Source organism: Mobula hypostoma, chromosome 2, assembly GCF_963921235.1.
Source record: "Mobula hypostoma chromosome 2, sMobHyp1.1, whole genome shotgun sequence".
In the NCBI taxonomy this organism is placed as follows: domain Eukaryota; kingdom Metazoa; phylum Chordata; class Chondrichthyes; order Myliobatiformes; family Myliobatidae; genus Mobula; species Mobula hypostoma.
In genome coordinates, this window is record NC_086098.1 from 32,203,633 (window position 1) to 32,229,657 (window position 26,025).

Sequence of the window (26,025 nt, forward strand, 5' to 3'; positions counted from 1 at the left end):
TCACAATACTCCCATCAAATGGAGATTTCCTGCGTGTAAATTTCAGCTGGACTGTGGGAAAGAATTTGTGCACAAGAGGCATTTGAGATCATGTGGAAATCAAATCTATTCTTCTTGAACTGCTGTCAATATTTGGAAGTTAATAAAGTAAATAAAGCACAATATAAAGCTGAGGGACAGCATTTCATTCTGACATTAATACTTGTCTCAGTGATGAGTCATTAACTTTGAATGCGCATTTCCAGAATTCTTCATTTCAGATTTCCAGGACACTGTTCTTTCTATAACTTCATATGATTCTGCTTTTCTCTTCAATCTTCTTTGTCCTGATCTTTTGTTTCTTCACTTGTTACATTAGCATCCTCTATCCCTTTGCATCTTAATCCAGTTTTGTTGTTTAGTCTCCTCTATAATCTATCCCCTCATTGACCTCTTTTATTTAGACATGATAGAAGTGTACAAGATAATAAGAGGATAGATAGAGTGGATAGCCAGCGCCTCTTCCCCAGGGCACCACTGCTCAATACAAGACGACATGGCTTTAAGGTAAGGGGTGGGAAGTTCAAGGGGGATATTAAAGGAAGATTTTTTACTCAGAGAGTGGTTGGTGCGTGGAATACATTGCCTGAGTCAGTGATGGAGGCGGATACACTAGTGAAGTTTAAGAGACTACTAGACAGGTATATGGAGGAATCTAAGGTGGGGGCTTATATGGGAGGCAGGGTTTGAGGGTCGGCACAACATTGTGGGTCGAAGGGCCTGTACTGTGCTGTACTATTCTATATTCTATGTTCAGTATTTCTTTTCTCTGTCCTTTGTATCTTAAAAGTTTATAGGTACATTCAACTTTTTAGGTTGTGATGTATCATAGCACACAAATAAGCTCTCGCTCTCTCTGGAGATGTCTACTGAGCTGAGTGTTTATCCTATTTTCTGTTTTTATTATTATTATCGTGAGTACAGAAACATTTGAACCCGGTGCTTCAGTATTTGTGGCACACAAGCAGTGAAAATTGTTCACCCAGTCTTCTCGTGGTAATTGACTTCCTCTTTTCTAATTAGTAATTTTTTAAAACTTTTCTAATATTCACTTCTCTTTTTGTTGTGTAGCATAATAGTTATTTAACTTGTGAAGTTGTTTAATTTCAGGACAATTAGTTTAACCCTGGCAGTTCAAAGCTGCTTCAGTTCCAAATGTATTATGCTCTTGCATTTTCTCATTTGTGCTTTACTCTGCAGTTTTTGCTCACTTCATTTGATTTGGTTTTGACTACCATACACTTGTAAATTTCCTTTGCTTTGTTTTTTGCATGTCAGATCCATCCCATTGCCAGTTGAAATTTTTGCTTTTCAACCAAATTGGTATTTGGTCTATTTCATTTACTTGGAGTTAAATTGATTGCATATATAGTGGCATTCACTTTGCAATAAATCTATTTACAAAATTGCACTCAATTAAAGAATTGAATGCAATATTGTTAAGGTATTTTCTCCTAGTCTGCTTCCCATCATTAGTTTCTTTTTTTTTTGCAGTGCTTAAATACAAATGTGATTGATATATTGCTTGAACTTATTTCGGACAGAAAACATTGTGCTGGATGGTATGTTTGAACTATTAGAATAAATTCATGTAGGCTTATTTACAATTGATGATAAACTGTTAGTCTGATTTAAGTGTTCCTTCATCAGAAAAAAAGTGTTCTTTTTTTAAGATTATTTTGTGAATTTGGAATTTTTCTGTTCAATTAAATTACAGACTAGTCTTTAGAGGTAGCAATTATAATTTGCGCAGTGCTAAGTCAAGAGAGAAAGGAAATATTTTTATTTGTATCATTTAGAATATTTAGTATATATCAAATTTGAAAGCAAAGTATATTATTAAATGCTTTCTTATAAGTGGTAATGTTCTTCAGTTTTACTTTACGCCAGGATTGAGATTGCAAATGCTTCTGTGCTTGCTTGTTTGCAAAGCATCATGGTTCTTGCTTTGAAAGTAAAGTTGGTTTCCCCTCAGGAAATTCCTCTAGTGTGTTTTCACAGCCCTATAATGTAGCCGGCTCAGTTGTGCTAATTGACTTGGGTTAGTATTGATATTTCATATTTCACACTTTTTTTTTGGAAGTAATGTAGTGTTGTTGCTCCGGAAAAGATGCATGTATATCCTGCCCAATACACAGTAAACAACTTGAAATGTTTGTAAGTCGTGCTGGCAGAAACTTATCAAATACTTAGAGGGCACAGTATGATGGATCAGGGCTGTGTTTTCTCTGGCTCAAAATCAGTCTTATTTAGGTGCAGGCCATTTGGAATTCAAAAAAGATTTTTTTCACATGGAAGATGGTGAATTTTTACAATTCTCAAACCTAAGGAGACTCGATCATTAATTGCATTAAAAACAAATTGACGACTGTTGCAACACCAATGGATTCAAAGGATACGATGATACAGCAGAATCGTCCAAGATTTAGCTGAGTGTTGGAACAGGTGACAGGAACCCCTAGACCAGTTTTTCCCTAACCTTTCTCAGTATAATGTAAAGACATAGGCTAACATGAGAAAAATGATTCTGCTTTAAATTTTTATTTGTTTTTAAACCTAGTTTACACAATTCCTGTGAGCTGTACAGCAACTTTGATATCAATGTGATCCTTCAGCTTGGTGGTTTTTGGCAAGAGTTGAAATATCTGGTTCAAGTTGTGACACCAAAAGCCTTAAGTCCCCACGTGTAATAATGTCCAAGCCATTTCTATTCTTTGTGAGTTATGTGGTTCACTGCACTGAAGCCTCTTTCATCAAGGTAGGAGGCTGGAAATGCAATGAAGAGCATTTTTGCTTCTTCCTCATTCACTGGCTGAGATTTTTGGCTGTGAAGTGATGATGAATTACACAATGGATGACAAACAGACTTCACATTTCTTTTTTCATAAATGCCACTAAACTAGCCTGGTGACCTGTTACGTATGATACTCCATCTGCTGCACAAGAAATGATGTTCCTAATTGAAATACTGTTCCTAATGATGTTCCTAATTTATCCTCAATATACATTTTGAACTTTTTGTAACTCGTTCCATGCCGCAAGTCAGGGGGAACTGTTGGGCACCTTGGTATCCCCGATAATATCAGTTTGATAAGGTCCGATGAGATTGCCGAGTTTCAGATGCATTGTGACAAAGAGTGCTCATCACCTGCAGAACTATGGTTCTTCATGTGTTCTACTACCTCATCTTTTATTTGGAAGTGCTTGCTCTACTATCAGTCGGCCAGGTCTTGTGCCTCAAGTTAGGGTGCCACTTACTGCACCCCCCCGCCCCCCGGTAGCTTCTATTTCCCCTTAGGACACATAACTGCCCCTGTTGGGACTCATTGGACTAAGCTTCCTTGAACAACTTTCCATGTTGGACCTTGTCAAATGCTTTGCTGAAGTCTATGGAGACAACATCCAATGCCTTGACTTCATTCATTTTCTTGGCACCTTCCTCAATAAAAAAAACTCCTTAAGATTGGTTAGACAGGATCTATCACGCACAAAACCATACTGACTATCTTTAATCAGTCCCTGTCCATCCAAATACTCATATATCTATAGAATACCTTCCAATAGCATTTCCACTACTGATGTCAAGCACACTGGCCTTTTTTTTGTTTATTTTGAGAGCCTTTCTTAAACAGAGGAACAATATTGGCTATGCTCTGGTGCCTCACCTGTCACTAAGGATGGTTTAAATATCTTTGCTAGGGCCCCAACCATTTCAGCACATGCCTCCCACAATATCTGAGGAAACATCTTGTCAGGCCATGAGGATTAATCCACCCTAATTTGCCTCAAGACAGCAAACAGCTCTTCCCCTGTAATCTGTATCATGTCAACACGAGGAATTCTGCAGATGCTGGAAATTCAAGCAACACATCAAAGTTGCTGGTGAACGCAGCAGGCCAGGTAGCATCTCTAGGAAGAGGTACAGTTGACGTTTCGGGCCAAGACCCTTCATCCTAGAGATGCTGCCTGGCCTGCTGCATTCACCAGCAACTTTGATGTGTGTTATCTGTATCATGTCCATGACTTGTTGCTGCTTTGTCTCACCTCTAGGGACTCCGTCTCCCCAGTAAATACAGATGTAAAGTATCCTTTTAAGATCTCCCCCAACTATTTTGGCTCCTTGCATAGATTACCAGTTTTGTCTCTTGCAATCTCTTTGCTTTTAAGATGTCTGTAGAATCCCTCAAGATTCTCCTTCACCTTGTCTGCTCAGACAACTCATGCCCGTCTTTTAGCCCCTGCTGGGAATCACTGCCCTAGACTGTATTCCTCAAAACAGTTCAGCATAGGAATAGGCTCTTCTGTCCATTATGTTGTGAAAAAAACTAATTCAACTAACGATGAATAATTAAACAAATCCTTTCTGCCTGCACGTGGTTTATATCTCTCCATTCTTTGCATATTTTAGTGCCTATCCAAGAGCCTCTTAAATGTGCCTCTAGCAACCCCTGGCAGCACATTTCTGGCATCCACCACCTTGTGTATATCAAAAAAACTTGCCCCCATATCTGCTTTGAATTTTCTCGTCTCACTTTGAATGCGTGCTCTCAAATGTTAGACACTTAGATCCTGGGAGAAAGAGTACTGCGATCATTCAAATTGATTAAAATGTTCTATTAAGGGGCTGTCTATTGGTGGGTCCTCAGGTGGCTGTCAAGGCCAATCCAAGATCAGCATGTTCTAGTGCAGTGTGAACACGAGTAGGTGATGGCTGTAGTTAGTGGTTGGGTCTTTTGGTTGTTCAGTCTCTCACTTCGTAGCTGGTGCTTGTTCTCTGTGGCGCTGAGGAGGGTGCACTCATGTAGCACAGCTCTCTCTTGAACAGATTTCCTCCGAGTGCAATGTCTTCCCAGTGTTTAGATGTAATGTTGAATTTCTTCAGGCTGATTTTGATATCCTTGAAACGTTTCCTTTGCTCACCAGGGGCTTGCTGGCCTTCCTTCAACTGGGAGTAAAGGATCCATTTGGAGTGACATGAGTTAGGCATCGGAAGATGTGACCTCTCAACCAAGTCTGATAAAGTATCAGAGTGTTGCCTCTCAACATTTTATGAATTTCTATTAGGTCTTCCCTCAGTCCTCACATCTCCAGAGACAGCAACCCAAGTTTATCAAACTCTTTTTATAGAAGATACCTACCAGTCCAGGCAGCATCCTGGTAACCTCTTCTGCACTCCATCCAAAGCCTTGACATCCTTCCTAGAATGTGGTGACCAAAATTGAATGCAGTATTCCAATGCAGCTTAAGTAGAGGTTTATAAAGCTGCAACTCAATTTCCTGCCTCTTGAACTAAATGCCCCAATGAATAAAGCAATCTATTCACCACATTTACCACCTTATCAAATTGTGCAGCCACTTTCTGGGAGCTGTGGACTAGACCCCTGGATCTCTCTGTACATCAATGCTGTAAGGGTTCTGCTACTTTCGCTTTGCACCTGATCTCCTAAAGTACTATACCTCACAATTGTTTATAAAAAACATACTCCCATATAAGTACAGAATTCAGTAAGATGTCATTCCTCTAGGGCCAAGTTGAAAAGCACATTGCATATAGTTACAAATCGCATCCAGTTACGATCCAGCCCATGCGGTCACAAGATAATATTAGCACAAGTCCCTCAGTGGCATGGCCTCAAGATTGACAAGTTGACATAAAGTGCAGAAAAGTAGAGAGAATTCATTTTGTTGCCACCCAGTCACTACTGTGAAATATCAGGATAGCAATAACAGATGTCATCAACAATGGAGTGTCTTGAAACTGAACCACCAGCTAATCACTTCACTTTCCATGGATGCTGAGTGTTGACAGTATTTTCTGGTTTTATTTCATGCTGTTGCATGATCCTTACCCTAGTAGCCACCTCTGAAACCCAACCCAGCCTCAGAACATTATTGCAGTTGATCCTTAGGGTAGGGTCCAAGCCAAACCATCCTGAATTTCTTCATTACTGACCACCTTTGAATCTTCTCAGGGATGCTCACTGATGAGTGTCTTGCAATGGTTAATTAATTTCTTGTTTCCTTTCATAGAGTTTATTCTCTCTCTTAATAGCTGAACTTTGCTGATGAGTAAATTATGTTAATTTCAAATATCGGGAGTGAGGCATGAATGAAGCTCAAAGCAGAATTAACCTAAATGTACAATGGCTCTGCTCTTTCTGTCTGAATGAAGTAATCTGAAAGGAATCAGGCTCTCTATCTCTTCATGTTGTTCTTTTTTAAATTACTATTTTTCTACCTTCTCACATGAAATAAAATGTTTATGGTTTATAGCTTGGAGATGAAATTATAAAGTGTTGCTGTAATTTTTTCTTAATTAAAATATCTGGGAAAATATTAATGCCTAATAATGAAATTTCACAAAACTGATGAAAGACAAATTGGTAAAACATTAAACAGTTTCTATTTGTGACTATGTTTTTAATGATGTTACAGTTTGTATGGTTCTCATTATTGATATTGCAATTCCTTGATTTGATCACAGTGTATATTGGTGTAACAAAAAGCAGTAAACACATGAAATAAATTATATTTATCAGGAAATTCTTGGACTGGGTGGCTTCAGATTTGATCAACATCTGCTGAGCACCCCCCCCCCCCCCCACACACACACACACACACACACACACACACATATAAAAACAAGAAAGTCTGGGGGAGAAACACGGAATATAAAAAACTATAAGGCTGAAAGTAAGTCTATGATATGAGTCCGCATCCATAAGGCAGAAAACCTGGGCAGCACTCACCACTCCCCTCTCTGGGAGCAGAGTGATCAAAAGAGAGGCACTCGGCATTGCCCCAATGCTTCAGTTTCCCTTGTCGCTTTAATCATGACACAATAGGAGCTTTAATCAGTGAAATGGAGTCAAAAGTCAGCTTGCACCCCGTCCTGCAGCCTGCCTGCCATGAGGTTCTCACATGCTGTCTCTGCCTCCTGGAATTCTCTTAGAGACTACAAAGGGCTGGAACACCTAAACAATCTCCAAACAGCACATCACAGGCTCCAACAGTTCGAGAATCCCAACCAAGATGAAAAACAAGCATAAAAAACATAAAAGAAGTGAAATATAAGGTCTCATGATCTATCCAGAAGATGTTGACTGAAGGAGCATTGTACGCAGGCACCATCATTACATTATATGATGAATCTTCATGGAGACATGACATAGTTTTTAATTAGAAAATAAATTAAGGAAATGGAATACAATACGAAAGGAGAGTATATATAGGGTGGGGAGTGGTGTGGTTGATGGAAGTTCTAGGAATGAACGGTCAGCATGACACCTGGAAACATGCTACAGGGCTATGAGCAATACAGTTGCGGAAATTAAATGAACTGAGTCCTGGTGTAAAATTGATTTCTTATCACTGTGCTGGTTGAAGGTTTGAAACACAGGGCTTGAAAAATGCTTTGCACTACACTGAAGCACTGTCTTCACAGAGCCCTCAGCGTTGTCAAGGACCTCTCCATCTGTCCCACAACCTCTTTGAACCCTGCCATCAGGCAGATGGTACCACAGTATAAGAACAAGGACTGTTTGATTGGTTAATAGCTTCTTCCTCCAGGCTGTGGGATGTCTGGACACCCTGCTTCCACCCAGTTCACATTATTCATATCAATGCGAATAACAGTAGTACTGATGTATATTTAACTCCATGTTGTATATGCACTTTATGTCAACTTCTACATCTACGGAATACTTTTATTTGTCTGTTAATATTATTCTATGTGCTGTATGTGATATATATACTGTGTTTTGCTTTTGGTCCCTGAGGAACGTTGTTTTCCTTGAGCTGTGAATGTTCAAGATGTGAATGTTGGTATGACAGTAAATTTGAGTTTGAACTTGAACTTAATTATCTTAACTTGCTTATTTTATATGTAGATAAAAGTGAAGCAAAATAGCGCCAAATGCTGTAGTAATTTTGGATTGAATTGGTGCCCAACTCTCGTAATGTCGTGCTTCAATAGCAACCAAATCAGTTATGCCCTTTTGGATCCATTTTGCTGACCAGCATTGGTGATAATAAATATTCTGGTGCTCATTGCTCATCAAAGCGTTACTCATTGTAGACACCTCAGCATTACTCGTGTTCCAGAGTACGCGCTTAAAAACTTGCTTTTGGTACTTAGCAAAACATGTTTATGGGAGGAGTCAATTATACTCCGTGTTAAGATCTTTATACCACATTTCATTTCTGTTTATCTAAGTGAATCTTTGACTTAAAGCATCTCTATGTAATGAGTTAACTGATCTCAGCCTGAGTTAATAAACCACCGAGATTACAGTTAGTCATCATATAAGTTGGGTTTCCTCCTTGGACTCTTTCCATAGCTCAGCCATTATTTCTACAAATTCTAATGTGTTTAAAATCCAAGCAATAAGTCCATTGGCAACAGATTTATGATTTATTTGTTCTCTGTTCTGATTTTCCATCTTGATATTATGCAGGGTAATGGATCTTGGGCCATCAATGGTATTATTATCAAAAAAAAGAGAAAGAATCAAAACAGAGCAAAACAACATCTGAAGGAAAACAACATCTGTGGAAGCAATAGGATAGTCAATGACCCTGCACCAACCCTGATACAGGGTCACAATGCAAAATATTGACTGTATTCTTGGCTCTACAGATAGTGAATTAGTAAATTGGTATATTATCGTCACGTATACTGAGGTACAATGAAAAGTTTGTTTTGCATGCTATCCATAGATATCATATCATCATATAGGTACAATGAGGTTGCACAACAGAAAAACAGTGACAGCATGCAGAATAAAGTGTTACAGTCACAGAAAATGTGGAGTTCACGCAAACAGTAAGGTGCAAGGCCATAAGTTAAGTCAAGAGACCATCTCATCATACCAGGGGAATTTTCAGTATTCTTACAACAGCATATAGAAGCTAAAGGTATGTACTTCCAGGCTTTTGTACCTGCTTTCCAGTGGGAGGTGGCAGAAGAAAGAATGTTGAAATTGTGAGAAGATTTTGATTCTGTAAGCTGTTTTACTTATTGCAGCGAGAAATGTATACAGAGTCCCTGGAAGAAAAACTAGTTTTCATCATGCGCTGAGCTTTGTCCACAACTCTTAGTAGCTTCTTGCAGTCTTGGCAGCACAGTTGCCACATCAAGCCGTGATGCATCCAGATAAGATAATTCCTACAGTGCATCTATAAAAATTGGTGAGGGTGAAAGGGGATGTGCCACATTTCTTTAGCCCTCTGAGGGAATAGAGTTGCTGTTGACATTTTGGCCATGATATCAGTGTGGTTGGATCAGTATAGGCTAGTGGTAATGTTCATTCTTGGGAATTTGAAGCTCTCAGCTCTCTCTACCTCAGCACTATTGATGTAAGCAGGAACATGTACATTGCTCCCCTTTCCTGAAGTCAATGATCAGCTGTTTTGTTTTTTTATAGTCATTGAGGGAAATGGTGACATAGTGTTAAGAAAACAACAAGGCCGTCTATGTCCTTCCTGTACACCAACCCATTACAGGTTTCCCCTGCTATCCGAAGGTAGAGCGTTCCTATGAAGCAGTTTGTAAGCCGGAATGTCGTAAAGTGAATAAGCAATTACTATTTATTAATATGGGAAAAATTTCTGAGGGTTCCCAGACCCAAAAAATATCCTACAAAATCATGCCAAATAACACATAAAACCTAAAATAACAGTAACATATAGTAAAAGCAGGAATGATATGATAAATACACAGCCTATATAAAGTAGAAATACCTTTCTGCAGCATTGTCTAGCGCAGCGAAAATCTCACGGCAGCACTCCCGGCGCAAGTGTTCTCGGCAGAAACACTCTCTCCAGTAACCTTTAAGCTATGAAGCTGCCAAATTATACCAAATAACACATAAAAATACACAACCCATATAAAGTAGAAATAATGTATGTACAGTGTAGTTTCACTTACTGGAATCGGGAGGACTCCAATAAATTGCAGTTTTGTCACAGTTAAACACTTGCTTATACGAATAACCACCTTATATAATTATTTTCTTCAGTTCTGCTGGGAACTTTCTGGCAGCTTCAGTATCAGCTGAAGCACTCTCTCTGGTAAATGTTAAACTATGAAGCTGCCCTCGCCTCAGAAACCGATCAAATCACCCATGACTACCTTTAAATTCCACTTTCGCAACACTTTCATCACCATCGTCCAGTGTTTCTGTTTCAGCTTATTAAAAAGACTGTCTGATTCCTCCTTAAGTATAAGAAAACAACGGAACACCACACTTTGCACACCCATCAATCCACTCAAGCAATAGACTTTCCACTTTATCCATTATTGAGACCACTTTGCTATGAGCAGAACCAACAGTAACATCGGCAGCTTTCAAAATTCTTTCTCTCTGCGTATAAATAGTACAAATAATGGACGCAGGCACGTTCAACGCGCGAGCAGTGTCCTTACTTGGTTCACCACGATTGAAAAATGTCTAGTTTTACACTAAGTGTAACACCCTTACGAGCTCTTTTAGGCTTTTCCGATACCTTAGAATTCATCTTGCTAACGGATGCACAAAATAAATGGAGATAAAGCACGTGTTTAAGCAATGGCGGCTAGAATGCAGTTCCGGGAGAGGAGCTTGGCTGTTCGGGCGCATGCTGCCTTTTTTCGTAACAGTGAAAACACCTTCTGTTAGCAAAAACAGGCAACTAATGTAGGTCTTTCGTAACAGCGAAGTGTTGTAAAGCGAATGTTCGGAAAACAGGGGCCACCTGTATTTGAGATACAGCCCACTACAGCAGTATCATCTGCAAACTTGAAGATGGAGTTAGAGTAGAACCTAGCAATGCATACAGCGAATTAAGTAGGGAGTTGAGGACACAGACTTGTGAGGCAACAGGGTTGAGGACAATCTTGGTGGAGGTGTTGCTGCCTATCCTTACTAATGATGGTCCGTTGGTCAGGAAGTCAAGGATCCATTTGGAAAGGAAGGTGTTGACGCCTAGGCTAAGGAGTTTGGATATGAACTTGCTTGGAATTATGGTGTTGAAGTTGGAACTGTAGTCAATAAGTAGTGGTGTGATGTAAGTATGCTTATTATCCAGATGCTCTGGAAATGAGTGTATGGCATGGGAGCTGGTGTCCACTGTGGGCTTATTTTAGCGGTAGGCAAATTACAGTGGGTTGAGGCTACTTGGGAGGTTGGAGTTGATGTGTACCTTGACCAACCAGCCTGTTGAAGCATTTCATTGATGGTGGATTTTTCAGCCACCACAGGTAGTCATTGCGGCACACAACCTTAATTTTCTTTGGTGAGAACATCAGAGTGAAATAGGGGGAGGTTAAAAAATGTCTACAAATACCCCCACCAGCTGATCTGCATGGGATTTTAGGACGTGGCTGGGGACTTCATCCAGGCCAGGTGCTTTCCTTGGGATCACTTTAAGGAAGATAGATCTGGCATCTGCATTGTGACTAGGTACACAGCATTGGAGGTTGCCTGGGCAGTGGTGTCACTCCACTCCCCTTTTGTTCAAAACAAAGAATCAAGTCACGCCTGTCACCACAGTTTGTTAAGATCTGGTATGTCACCAAACACTAACAAACTCTGACAGAGGTACCATGGAGAGCATTCCAACTTGTGTCATCACCACCTGGTATGAAGGCTCCAATGTACAAGATCAAAAAAGCCTGCAGAAGATTATGGACTCAGCCAGCTATATCACAGGTAAAAACCTTCCCACCACTGAGGACATATTCATAAGGCAGCACTTCATGAAGGCAAAATCCATCATTAAGGTCCTCATCATCTGGGACATGCCCTCTTCTCATTACTACCTTCAAGAAGGAGGTACTGGGGCCCGAAGACATACACTATCAGATTTCTGAAAGGTCCATGAACATTTCTTTTGCACTATTATTTATTTTTCTACTAACACATTGGATTTTTTATGCCTTGCATAATATGTCTGCCACGAAATAACAGATTTCATGGCATGCGCCACTGGTAATAAACCCAATTCTGATTCTCATGTGCAAAGAAGCTCTTAGTGAAGACTTGTGCTGTTGTCAGTGATGTTGACCCATTTGGTTTTGCTGCTTGACTGAGTGAGATGCCACAGCTATTTTTTTCTACATTTCAGCAAGATGATTTACTTCGTGCTTATCACGACCTTTGAGGCTGTCAATCCTTCATGCATTTTTAAAGTTTTATACTAAGTTTGTTCCACCAGTGCATCCTGCTTGTTTTCTTAAATTCCTGCCTTTGCAAATATTTTTCCGCTTCACTAATGTCACATGAAAGATACAAATTCTGTATTCAGTATCCCATTCCTCACTGTTGAACCCTCTATGAATATCTTAAATGCCCTATTTTCCATTCCCTATTGTGATTGTACTTCACCAGTGCTTCATTGCCTAGATACAGTGGCACAGTAAAAATACAGGACATATGCAGAAACATAAACTTTAGTCTCAACAAAGCTGTTATAGTCTGTTAATTGAATCTGTAATTAAAAAGCCAGCAACGGTTACATTAAAACTAGGATTGTAAATCTGAATGAAGGGTCTTGACCTTAAACATCAACTGTCTATTTCCCTCCATATCTCTGTCTGATCTGCTGAGTTTCTCCAGCCTTTTGTTCCAGATTGCAGCATCAGTAGTCTCTCGTGTTTCTTCTGTTGTAAAAAAAAACACTTGGTTCACTCATTTCCTTTTGGGAAGGAAACATAAAGTTCAACGTAGATTTATTATCAAAGTACGTGCATGTCACCATATATTATCCTGAGACTCATTTTCTTGTGGGCACTCATAGTAAATAGAAAGCAACACAATAGAACCAATGAAAAACCGGATACGACAGAGACGGATAAACAACCAGTGTGTAAATGAAAACAAATTGTACAAATACAAAAATGGAAATAGTAATAATAAATACACAATACATATTGAGAACATAAATTGTACAGTCCTTAAAAGTGAGTCTGGGGGTTACTGGGGTGGCATGGCTCAAAGGTCCTACTCCACTTTTATATCGCTCAATAAATAAATTGTATATTTCAATCCCAAGGTGTCTGTCTTTATCCACATTTATTAATGCCCATGTGTCTGTACACATTACTAGAACAATACTGTGCATCTGTCATCAGTCTGTCCTTTTACTCACCTGTTTACTTTGCTTGTCGTGTTCTCTCCAACTGGCTAACGTTCTACCTGCTGAAATTCAGATGATCAAATTTAAGGTGCTCTGCAAAAAGGATTTACTTGAAAGAGCTTTACCATAACGATCTTACTTGTTTATAAAGCACCTTTCATGTAGTATTTCACTTTAAGGTACATCTCAGATGTTTTTGTTGTTTATAGGTAATCCATGTTTTTGATGTTGTTTGATGTACAAATGTTTGTATTCACCACATAATATTCAAACAGAAAGTTACCATGTCATTAAGTTCATTGATTCTGTAACAGCACATAGACTCTTGCTGCTCAGGCATGTACTGGCTTTTGCCACATAATCTCCCAATTTGTCTTTTAAAGCTGCCATTGAATCTGATTCCCTCCATCCTTTCAAGTAAGATGTTACAGATTTTAACATTCCTTTGAAATAATATTATTTAGGTCCTTTGCCAACTATTTGAACACTTTCAACACTGTTTTGGTCACCTACCTACAAGAAAGATGTAAGTTTGAAAGAGTACAGAGAAAATTTACAAGAATGTTTCTGGGTCTGGAGGACCTGAGTTGTAAGGAAAAAGATTGAGTAGGTTAGAACTTTCTTCCTTTGAATGTAGGAGATTGAGAGATTTGATAGAGGTATACAAAATTATGAGGGGTATAGTTAAGGTAAATGCAGGCTTTTTCCATTGAGGTTGAGTGGGACTACAACTAGAAGGTATGGGTTAAGGATGAAAGGTGAAAAGTTTAAGAGGAACATGAAGGGAAACTTCTTCATTTGGAGGGTCATCAGAATGTGGAATGAGCTGCCAGCATAAATGGTCCATGGGAGCTCAATTTCAACATTTAAGAAAAGTTTGATAGGTACATGGATAGTAGAGCCCTAGGTCCAGGTCAATGGGAATAGGCGGTTAAAATGGTCTGGCAGAGACTGGATGGGCCGAATGGCCAGTTTCTGTGCTGTAGTTTTCTGTTACTGTTGCTACGGGAAGTGTTTTCTCCATGTGTTATCAGATGCCTTATGCTGCTTTCAATCTCCATTTTGATATTTCCTTTGTCTGAATTTATTTATTCCTAATTTCAAACAAGTAACCCTTGTGGCTTGACATCTTCCCTAGCATGCAGTACCCAGAGTTGTGCATGAAACTCCAGCTGTGGGATTCCATTCTATTGTATTCAGTGCTTTGGTTTGTAAAGCTTAATATTCCATGTTTCTTCAAAACCATCTTATCAAGCTTCCGTGAATATATACTATTGAACAGACATTGTGCCCTTTTTGTTCAAAGTAAAACTATACATGCCATCTTTCCTCTGTGCTCTTGGTGAGAATTGGGAATTTGGATAAGTCACTGTATTTTCAGCATTGCTAATTAACACTATTAATAAGACTGTCCTAAAGTCAGAAGCCTAGATCTTGTGGTATCTTGGGTGAAAAGTTCAAACAATAGAGGATGTTAGAATTCACCAACTTGAAAATCTCCACTGCTATTCAAGTACAATATCCTAACTTTAAATGCAGTAAACTGCTTCTTGTGTGCAGCAGTGGAAACTAACTTAGTAATGAATCTATTTTAATAATTTGCCTCAATTCTGATAAAATTAGTCGAGAGAATTTTGAGAAGTGCTTTATCTTCTGAACTTGTTTCATTCTACTGTCTTAAGCAGATAGTTTTGCTGGCTCAAGTTAATTTTCAGCTATTGACAATTCATTAAGTCTTGTGTGTTTTCACATGTGCACTGCTGAATGCAGAGCGGAGGTCTGGGACTTGCTTGAGTGATGATTGAGTCTCATCTACCACAGCATTCTGTCACTGAACCCTACATGGAGTTCAATTTGGCTGAGATTCCCCAACCTAAGATGGAAAATCAACATTGAACCTGAAACCTCAATGACTTGCTGCTGATCAGGATTCAAAGAGAAGATATTTTCTTTTAATAATTTTAATTACTAAATATTTTCAGTCTTAATTTTGTAGTTCTTTTGAATGTCACTCAGCAGCTTCTTGCACTGGGTGCAAGTCATGAAATAGAAGGGTGATTATTTGTATTTTAAGAGGTTACTCATGAAACAGGTGCTGGGGACTGTGTTCCTTCTAAGGAAGTAAAGAACTGGCAGCATTGTTGAGTAAAGTTTTTAAAGTTCACATTGATTCTTAAAGGAGTCATAGAGATGTATAGTATAGAACAATGCCTTTCCAATTACTTTGTCCATGCTGACTGTCACCTGTCCATTGCTATACTCTTCAGATTCCAACTGTCATCTGCACACCAGGAGTGATCTCTCATGGCCAATTAACCCGATTTGGGACATGGGAGGAAACGGGAGCACCCAAAGCAAATCCATTATCTTACAGGGAGAACGTACAGACTGAACACACAACACAGCATGGGTCAGGTTTGAGCCTAGGCCACTTGAGCTATGAGACCGCCCCTGCACTATTTTGTTCAGAGATTACTGGTACAAAAAATGAGAAGATGCCAAAGTTGATTGTATTTTTTAGATTTCCTGTGAGAACGACTAGTTAATGCTCATGATGCAAACAGCTGTTGAGGTACATAGTAAGAAGAACATTTTGTTGCAGGAAGTTGGTTAAGAATAATGATAACTCTGCCTCGCCTAATAGGTAAATTACCTTACATCTAATCGAATTGTAATGCAAGGATTCTCAACAGTTCAAAAATCAGTGTTTGAGTGGTGGAAGCAGAACCAATCTGTACCTTCCAAAGGAAATTGGTTAGAAACTAAATAATGTTCAAGGCTTTGGGGAAGGAACTGCAAATAAAGACTGACAGGGCTGCTTCATAGAGATCTGGTTTGATTTGACAGGCAAATGGCCTCTTTTGCTGCAGAAATCCTATATATTGGGTTTTCAAATTGATGAAATGAAAAGAATTGAAGATGTCTGTTATTTCAATTGCAGTACCATATTAAGAATTGTTAGCCTGGGAACTAATGCAAGAATTAGTTCACATCATAGTAGCAGGGTGTGTTACTGTAAAATAATACACCCTATACCTTTTTCCTCCGAGTGAGTTGCAGTAACATTTGGGCAGAATCCAGGTCTCCAGTTAATACTTCAGTTACAGAAATGATTTTTATTGTCAAGATAAGTTCTGTACACCAAGCAATCTCCAAATTTCCTCTGGAAAATTACACAAGGCAAAGAGATTAAAAGGAGAGGACTAGTGAATCTTTTTAATTTTTTACTTTAAATATAAAATCTGATGTCTGTAAGAAGAAGAGTTTGTGTATTGTTAGGATTTTTCTTTCAGTCATGTTAAAATTTTTATGACTGAAAAATGTATTTGAGGCTGTAGGAGATAACAGGTGGCAAAAGCAACTGGAAAAGTAATTCATAGAGATGCATGTATGTTTCATATTTTTGCTCATTTTCAGCTGTAATACCAAATACTATTTGTTCCACCAGTCATGTGAACATTTTACATGTATATGCCATGAATTCAGTTTGATTAGCTGAGGCCTGGAACCATACTATATTTATTATTGCAAGTGAGTGTTAAAGGAAAATGACATTCTCCCCACCCTGCAAGACAAGAAGCCGTGGCCATTTCTGATACATAATTAATAGGCATTTCTCTTTTTGCAGATGACCAGTAGCTAGCAAGACGTGGTCATGACCATGATGGCTCAGTTTCCTACGGCCATAAATGGTAAGCCGTTTATTCTTTACTTTCCTTGCGGTGTGATTTCAAGTGGATAAAAGTGTTTGCTCTCTGGATTTCCTTGTGAAATTCAATATAATGATGCATGGAAGATTGATATCAGATACTTTTACATTTTAAGTGAAGTTTAAACTACGTGACCCTAAAAATGCTTAAACAGCTTGCAAACTAAATAAGACTCCATAAAATATGGCTTGTACTTTTAGATCAAAAGTTGTTCCAACAAGTTTTGAATAAAGTATCTGTATTCAAGGTCACATGATTCTGTGACTTTTTTTTTGCTGTGTATGCACTGCACTGCCACACAATTAATTACATCCTGATTTGTTAAAGGAAGGTATTATTTTGCTTTGCTACCTGGTCACAGTTTATCTTCTATAGCCGTTGCTTACATGTACAAACACCCAAGCATTAAGATTGGGCAGTTGGTTCATTGCATAAGACCTATTCTGATCTGCTGTACGTATTTTCTATAAATTTGTTTTACTTTTGTAATACAATACTGTCCTTCTTGTGATTAAAATAGTTTAGTACTTGTTTCTTGATATTCCTTGAAGGCGCAGTGTGATGAAGAAGTTGCTGTTTACAGAACTGTATGTATTCACCTGTATTCTGGCAACACAATGATCTGCTTATTGTGCTTGTGTACTGATTTTTAAAGTGTAAGGTCTAATCTACCCTTTTGGAATGTAATTTTTAAATATATAAATTAAAGGTTTGCATATATGATTTCCATCAACTAATCTGTTCTGCATTTTAAAATGCCTGTTTATTGTGTTGTGTTATTTGTAGGTCTTTGATTTTGCAATCAAATCCATTGTCTGTGTCTGTTGTATTCAAAAAAAAATTGCCATGATGCCCCTTGCAAAGAAACACTTTAGTTTAACACAAGTGTTTTACAGACTTGCCTTGTGTAACAAAATGGCAATAAGTATCTGCCTTCACTGAGATGTGGGAAGTAGTTCTCATTTCTTTAGGACCCACTGTAAATGTTTATTGTTGGACAGCACTGTTGCACAGTGGAGACAGGAACTGGGAAAACATTTGCAGATGTACATTTAATTATTTACTCGATTAACTGAGTTGTCAGTGATTTAGACTCTTGTGTCCTAACCCTTACAAAGCAGTAGTCTGCATAATTCAAATCAACTATTGAATTTGGGGTCAGCTTAATTCTCGGATGTGTCAGTTGACCCTGATCTCTTCTCTTGGGTAAAGTTTCTTAGGGATAAGATGTAGCATTGTCTCCAAAAAGATGTTTAAAAAGTGTCTAGATGATGAAGCAGCCTGATTACTCCAAGATTAGATCTGTTGTGATCATGGCTTGCATACTACCAAAATAAACATAATGAAAATAAATACCAGCTGGCAGCTAATTCTGAGAAGAATGCTCAACTACTTCTCCCATTTGAAGGAAGCAAAAGCTCCATTGTGATTGGGGAAATAAAAGTCCATTCCTCTAGCTCCCTGCATTTCTCTTGGAGTTGTTGCAATTTGAATGCTTCTCCACAAAGCTTCTGGATGAACAGTGTACATACTGCGCTTTGGAGAATAAGTCTTCAACTGCTGGTAGTGGATGGTTCAGGAAGACCCAGGTGATGACCCTCCCTTTAGTAGACAACGGAATCTCATCTGTAGTTACTGCAGTTGAGTTTGTTTTCTTCCTTGAAGATGGTTACAATTTGTGACTGAAGTTCCTCAATAAAATGCATCACTATCTTCAGTGCACCAGTACAGTCTTTGGTCTTCTGAGGAAAAGGATGTTTGAGGACCACAATCTCAAATCCAGCAACAAATTCAAAGGTTACAAGGCTTGAGTAAGCCCTGTCTTCCTGTGTGGTCCTGAGATTTTGACTTTTACAGTAGGCAGCTCGAAGTATTGGTGACATACCAAAACATTGAGCAATGAGATACATTAGTGGAATGAACTAACCAGCATCTATTTCATTTTCCAAGCCAACGCTCCAGCAATGGTGCCCTAATTGTTCTCCTGTGAGAAAGCCATCTTATTTGCTTTCCTGACACCATACGGAAAATGTATGTTTCTCGAGCTCTCACTATTAAGAGATGATCATGTAGGTAGAGGGAAGAACTTCAAGGATGTTCTGAAATCTTCTTGGAAGAAGAAAATGTCATACTGACTGACTCCTGGGAATCCTAGACGCCAAATTGAAGAATGTATGGCCCTGAGTACCTTGAGTCTATGCATAGAGAAGCCCAGAGTAAATGGTAGAAGGAACACACCTCTCCTAAACTACCCATCCTATCAGTTGTCTCGTGTCCCACATGAGGCAGAACATGGCTTAGTAAGCCAATAAGCCAAAGTTGCAGTAGAAGCAATTGATTCTCAATACCAAAAGGAATTGCCTGAAAAGTCAAAAGTGACTCTGATATTAAAGGAGGCAAAAGCAGGTCTCCTCTGCCATCCCTACATTTGAATGGAGGAATCTGATAATAGTGTAGTGGTTGAATATTTTTTGGATAATTTTTACTGTCAATTATTGACTTTTGAGTTACAAACTACTCATATAGATGAGATTTCCTTTCGTATGTTCTTGAGTATATATGCTTTCTCTGAGGTGTAAGGCATTATTGAAGAAGTGGAATAGACTGGCATCGCAATTGCAAGGACATTGGGTTGGAAGCTTAGCTAAAGGTTGAAAACAAACATTGAGTTTACATGTACTTGATGCTGACCTAAGACAGTAGTTCAGGAGATGCTCAGATTTATAACAAGGACGTGTGGTTAGTGATGGATGCAATAATGAATGGCTTCAGTCTTACCAGCTTTAGCTGAAAAAAAAAAGCAAGTGCAGTTTAGCCTCACCAAGCTAGTGAAGAGGTAGAATTATTTTCTGGTCAATCCCTAAATGCTTAACTAGATCTCAAAAAGATGCACTATTGTAAAGTTGTGTGAAACGTAGACTCACTCATTCACATTCTGACATTCTTGCAGTGGTCTTTCCTACTACCACGATGTGGCTGCACTCAGGTTAGAGGAGCAACTTCTCATATTCCACTTCGGTAGACTACAACCTGTTGGCATGATTTTTCAAACTTCTGTCAATTTCTCCCCCTCCGTCTGTCTCTCTTTTGTCATTTTCCTTTCTGATTACTCTCTCACCCATTCTCATCACCTCCCTCTGGTTCCCTACCTCCTTTATTCCATGGTCCACTGTCCTGTCCTATTAGATTCATCCTTCAGCCCTTTTACCTTTCCACCTAACCCCTCCTAGTTTCTTACTTAATCTCCTTTCCCCACCCATTCACTTTCCCTTCACCTGGTCTCACCTATCACTAACCAGTTTATACTTCTCCTCCTCCCACCTTCTTATTCTGACTTCAGTCCCCTCTCTTCTCGGTCGTGTTAAGACAAATGTAGGTCCCTTACAGAGAGAAACAGGTGAATTGATTACGGGGAAGAAGGACATGGCAGACCAATTGAAGAACTACTTTGGTTCTGTCTTCACTAGGAGGACATAAATAATCTTCCGGAAATAGTAGGGGACAGAGGGTTTAGTGAGATGGAGGAACTGAGGGAAATACATGTTAGTAGGGAAGTGGTGTTAGGTTAATTGAAGGGATTAAAGGCAGATAAATCCCCAGGGCCAGATGGTCTGCATCCCAGAGTGCTCAAGGAAGTAGCCCAAGAAATAGTGGATGCATTAGTGATAATTTTTCAAAACTCTTTAGATTCTGGACTAGTTCCTGAGGATTGAAGGGTGGCTAATGTAACCCCGCTTTTTAAAAAAGGAGGGAGAGAGAAACCTGGGAATTATAGACCGGTTAGCCTAACATCGGTGGTGGGGAAAATGCTAGAGTCAGTTATCAAAGATGTGATAACAGCACATTTGGAAAGCGGTAAAATCATCGGACAAAGTCAGCATGGATTTGTGAAAGGAAAATCATGTCTGACAAATCTCATAGAATTTTTTGAGAATGTAACTAGTAGTGTGGATAGGGGATAACCAGTGGATGTGGTATATTTGGATTTTCAAAAGGCTTTTGACAAGGTTTCACACAGGAGATTGGTGTGCAAACTTAAAGCACGCAGTATTGGGGGTATGGTATTGATGTGGATAGAGAATTGGTTGGCAAACAGGAAGCAAAGAGTGGGAATAAACGGGACCTTTTCAGAATGGCAGGCGGTGACTAGTGGGGTACTGTAAGGCTCAGTGCTGAGACCCCAGTTGTTTACAATATAAATGACTTAGATGAGGGAATTAAATGCAGCATCTCCAAGCTTGCGGATGACACGAAGCTGGGCGGCAGTGTTAGCTAAGCGGAGGATGCTGAGGATGCAGGGTGACTTGGATAGGTTAAGTGAGTGGGCAAATTCATGGCAGATGCAATTTAATGTGGATAAATGTGAAGTTATCCACTTTGGTGGCAAAAACAGGAAAACAGATTATTATCTGAATAGTTGCCGATTAGGAAAAGGGGAGGTGCAACGAGATCTGGGTGTCATTATACACCAGTCATTGAAAGTGGGCATGCAGGTACAGCAGGCGGTGAAGAAGGCGAACGATATGCTGGCCTTCATAGCAAGAGGATTCGAGTACAGGAGCAGGGAGGTACTACTGCAGTTGTACAAGGCCTTGGTGAGACCACACCTGGAGTATTGTGTGCAGTTTTGGTCCCCTAATCTGAGGAAAGACATCCTTGCCGTACAGGGAGTACAAAGAAGGTTCACCAGATTGATTCCTGGGATGGCAGGACTTTCATATGATGAAAGACCGGATCAACTCGGCTTATACTCATTGGAATTTAGAAGATTGAGGGGGGATCTTATTGAAACGTATAAAATCCTAAAGAGATTGGACAGGCTAGATGCAGGAAGATTGCTCCCAATGTTGGGGAAGTCCAGAAAAGGGGTCACAGTTCGAGGATAAAGGGGAAGCCTTTTAGGACAGAGATGAGGAAAAACTTCTTCACACAGAGAGTGGTGAATCTGTGGAATTCTTTGAGGCCAGTTCATTGGCTATATTTAAGAGGGAGTTAGATATGGCCCTTGTGGCTAAAGGGATCAGGGGGTATGGAGAGAAGGCAGGTACAGGGTTCTGAGTTGGATAATCAGCTATGATCGTACTGAATGACGGTGCAGGCTTGAAGGGCCGAATGGCCTACTCCTGCACCTAATTTCTATGTTTCTATAAAAAAAATTTTTATTCCCCTCCATAGACGCTCAAAACTTCAAAGTAAAATTTATTATCAGAGGTCATACATGTCACCACATATAACCGCGAGATTCTTTTTTCCTACAGGCATACTTAGCAAATCTATAAAACAGTAACTAAACAGGATCAATTAACAACAATCTGCGCAAATACAAATATAAGTAAATAGCAATAAATAACAAGTATTAAATAACAAGATGAAGAAACCTTAAAGTGAGATCATCAGTTGTAGGAACACCAGGAACAGAATGAGTGAAGTTATCCCCTTTTGTTCAAGAGCCTGATGGTTGAGGGGTATTAACTGTTCTTGAACCTCGTAGTGGAAGTCTTGAGACACTTGTACCTTTTACCTGATGGCAGCAGCTAGTAAAGAGCATGGTGATGCTGCCTGACTTGCTAAGTTCCTCCAGCTTTTTGTGTTTGAAGATTTTCAGTACCTGCAGAATTGACTCACCCTTGGGTGGCCTTAAAGAAATGAGCAGAAATTAACTAGATTTAGAAAATCAGGCAAATCTAAATATTTAATGCTAATTAATTACATTTCATTTGCAGTTTTTAAACTATACTAGTAAGTACATTTACATTGTGGTTTCTTAGTATGTCCCATCAAGCTCAGAGGTAGTGCATTCCAAGTAGTTTTAAAGTATAGTTACTGTTTCGTTGGGAAATAGGAAGCTAATTTGTATACAATAATTCTAATAATCAGCAAAGAAAAATCTACATTTGTATAATTCCTTTAACATATTAGAACAGGATGCCTCATGGGTGCATGTTTAAGAAGTGTGACTGGTCTACACAGGGGCATGTTGGAACAGATATTATAGATCGAGCAAATGCTTTATCAAAAAGGGGTAAAATAGGCACAACAGTGAAGAGATTTATAGACTTAATTCCCAAATTCAAGAAGCAGAGGAGTGCAGCCATAGAAAATTTATTGAGGGCGGCAAGAGTTGAACTGTGAAGGTTTAGTGTAATAATTTTAACATAAATGCATGGCTTTATTGAGGAGTGACGGATGAACAGGATGGTGCTAGAATGTAAGCAATCACTTTTGAAGATATCAGTTTAAGGAGAATAGGATAAGAAATTTCTTGCATCAGCAAAGTCTAGGGTTAAATAACAACAAAGATAATGATTTTGACAGCAACAAGATGAAACATGGTTAGAACCTGGTAGTGTTTTGAAAGTCCAATGGATGATGGTCAGGTTAAGGCAAATGTGTCTACAGTTCAATTTACCTGATGTTAGTTTGGTTACTTGAAGAGTTTTCACTTGCATGCACATTTTATTTCTGCATAGTCGCATTTTACTTTCATCTGAGAAGACAATTGTGTTTTAATTTGTGAGTCTTCAGAAAAGTGTTCTTCAACAGTGGCAATCATCATTTGTACTTCATTCAAGTGGCAGCCTGATGAAGGGTCTTGGCCCGAAACATTGATTGTTTACTCTTTTCCATAGATGCTGCCTGGCCTGCTGAGTTCCTCCAGCATTTTGTGCACGTTGCTTGGATTTCCAGCATCTGTACATTTTCTCTTATCTAAATTATGTGTAATAGTTTATGGAATTTGACTTAAACTCAAGACATTCTAACTGGAAGTTAAATGCTGGGTCAAAATCTAAAGCTTACGTCTAACAAATAATGAATAGACGTTTCATTTGCAAAATTTAGGGGCCTAATTTGCTGGGTTTTGGCTTGAGTGTGCTTTCTGCAGTACAGTTACAAGCATCATTTTCACAACTGTACAGGTTTCTTGGTTACCAAAATAACTCTTCAGTTATTGCTGCACTATTAGCGGCAACAGTAATTAAATGTTCATACAGGAAGCTTGCAATTTGATCCATGCTATGCCTGGTGAAAAGCTATTTTAAAAGGAAGTATTGTCTCATTTGCATAAAGGTAATTATAATTTTCTGCGGATTTAATTGTTATGTTAAAATTTCAAACCATTTCCATATGCACCTTCATAGTTGCAAATTATGTATTTTATTTTAAATATGGGTGAGTTGCATTTTGAATTAGATTTTCCATGACAATTCAGATAAGATTTAAAGTACATTCCTGCTGTGGATAACAGTTTAGCATTTTTTTTCATTGCAAATTGAAAGAATACTGTTTTAAATGAGATTTATCTCCCTGATATCTGATATCAGTGAAAGACAATTGAAATAATTCATCCTTTTCTGTATATTGAATGCACACTTTGCTCAATGTTTTAATTGGGTCCACATATTACAAGGTGACCCATTGAATGTGCTGTTATGCAAACTAGACTGTTAATACTTCCTTTAAATCGCATTGTTTTTCAGTAAATAATTTAATGTCAAAACACTGGGGGTGTAACGGGCACCTTGGAACTGAAGTGTCGAAAGCTTAAAAAAGAAATGATGAGAAAAGATTATTTAACAAGTAAAATTACTTTCAGATTGTAATGTTATATTTTTAGAAAAACAAAATAATGTAATGAGTGTGGTATGGGCTGAATCTTAAACTTGCTCCTAGTCATTTCAAATGTTGAAGTTGCTGATAAGAGGGTCAAACTTGGAGAGCAGGCAAGAATCTGGGCTCAACTTGTTTGCACTCTGACTGTTGCCCTCTTTTAAATTACCAGGGCTGCTAGTCACACAGCAAGTGATGCTCACAACTCAATTGTGGTGAGGCAAGATCTGGCTGTGTTCCACTATGTGGTCTGACTCATCATGGTTTATTTGAAATAAAAATAGAAATTGCTGGAAACATTTAGCAGGGCAGCTAGTAGCTATGTAAAGAGAAACAGGTTCGGGATTCAGATAAGAGACATTTCTTTAGTGATTAATGACATTTTGACAAGGTGAAGGGCCTGGCTTGGAAACTGATAGAAGAAGTTAAGAAAATGTTTCCTGAAAGGTTATTAAGTATGATTGAGAATTAACACCGAATACCGAAATCTAGGGAGTGGCCAGTTTACACAACAGAAGCTCACATAGGCCTTTGGAGCAGAGCTGACCACCAGATCCGCAAAGCACTGCAGTCCATCGATATTCGCTAGCCATCCTTGAAAAGATCGCACGTGGTGGCATGCTCAAAGAGTCTTCATACTTACAGAGGCATGCTGACCAGCCAATGAAGATCTGTCCCAGTGAAGACCTTATCCTGGTATACTTTTGGAGGTTATACTTTTGATAAATGGAATCTTCAAACTAGTGACACTGTTGGTAGGGATTCCAACATGGAACTCTGTAACTTATTTCTGATGCCATTCCAATCTGCCTTGTGTCATCATTTACTTCAAAAAGATTAAAATGGAATTACTAATCTGGAGCAGATTTGTCCTTCTATATATTTATAAACTACATGAACGTGGAAGGGGATGGTCATGGTTTTTTTTTCCCAAAGATAACATCTCACAGTAGCTTAGAGCACTTCATATATTTTAAGTCACATTTTTGCAGTTGGATAAAGGAATTCCTTGCTGACAGGTACAAAATCTAATAAAATTTCTTAATTTTCTGAACTGCCATCATCATAATTTGTGCAATTTATAGGCATCCGTTAGCCTCATGAGACCATGAATTTGCGCCTTGGAAGGTTTCCAGGGAGCAGGCTTGGGCAAGGTTGTATGGAAGACCAGCAGTTGCCCATGCTGCAAGTCTCCCCTCTCCACGCCACCGATGTTGTCCAAGGGAAGGGCATTAGGACCCATACAGTTTAGCACCAGTGTCGTCGCAGAACAATGTGTGGTTAAGTGCCTTGCTCAAGGACACACGCTGCCTCAGCCAAGGCTCGAACTAGCGACCTTCAAATCACTAGACGAATGCCTTAACCACTTGTACAAAATGCTTATGAATATGCACAATATTTGTCAGTAAGTCTGCAGCTTGTATTTATATTGACCATCAAGAAGTGTAGAAATATAATTTGAACTTTTAGGGGAGATATGTTATGCAGATGCTAATGTTCATGCAATTCAAAGCAGTGTACCGTCAGGGTAAACTCTAGGACCAGTTAAGAA

General features: G+C 38.9%; 1 protein-coding gene across 8 annotated transcripts in view; it reads left to right on the plus strand.

The window, feature by feature from the left end:
- itsn2b (intersectin 2b) overlaps positions 1-26,025 on the plus strand; it is a 224,996-nt gene that overhangs the window by 28,689 nt on the left and 170,282 nt on the right. For all 8 annotated transcript variants that reach the window (XM_063035010.1, XM_063035019.1, XM_063035026.1 and 5 more), the window contains one exon: positions 16,784-16,847. In XM_063035010.1, the coding sequence (XP_062891080.1) occupies positions 16,811-16,847 (37 nt within the window). In that variant the 5' untranslated portion in view covers positions 16,784-16,810. The remainder of the gene's footprint in view (positions 1-16,783; positions 16,848-26,025) is intronic.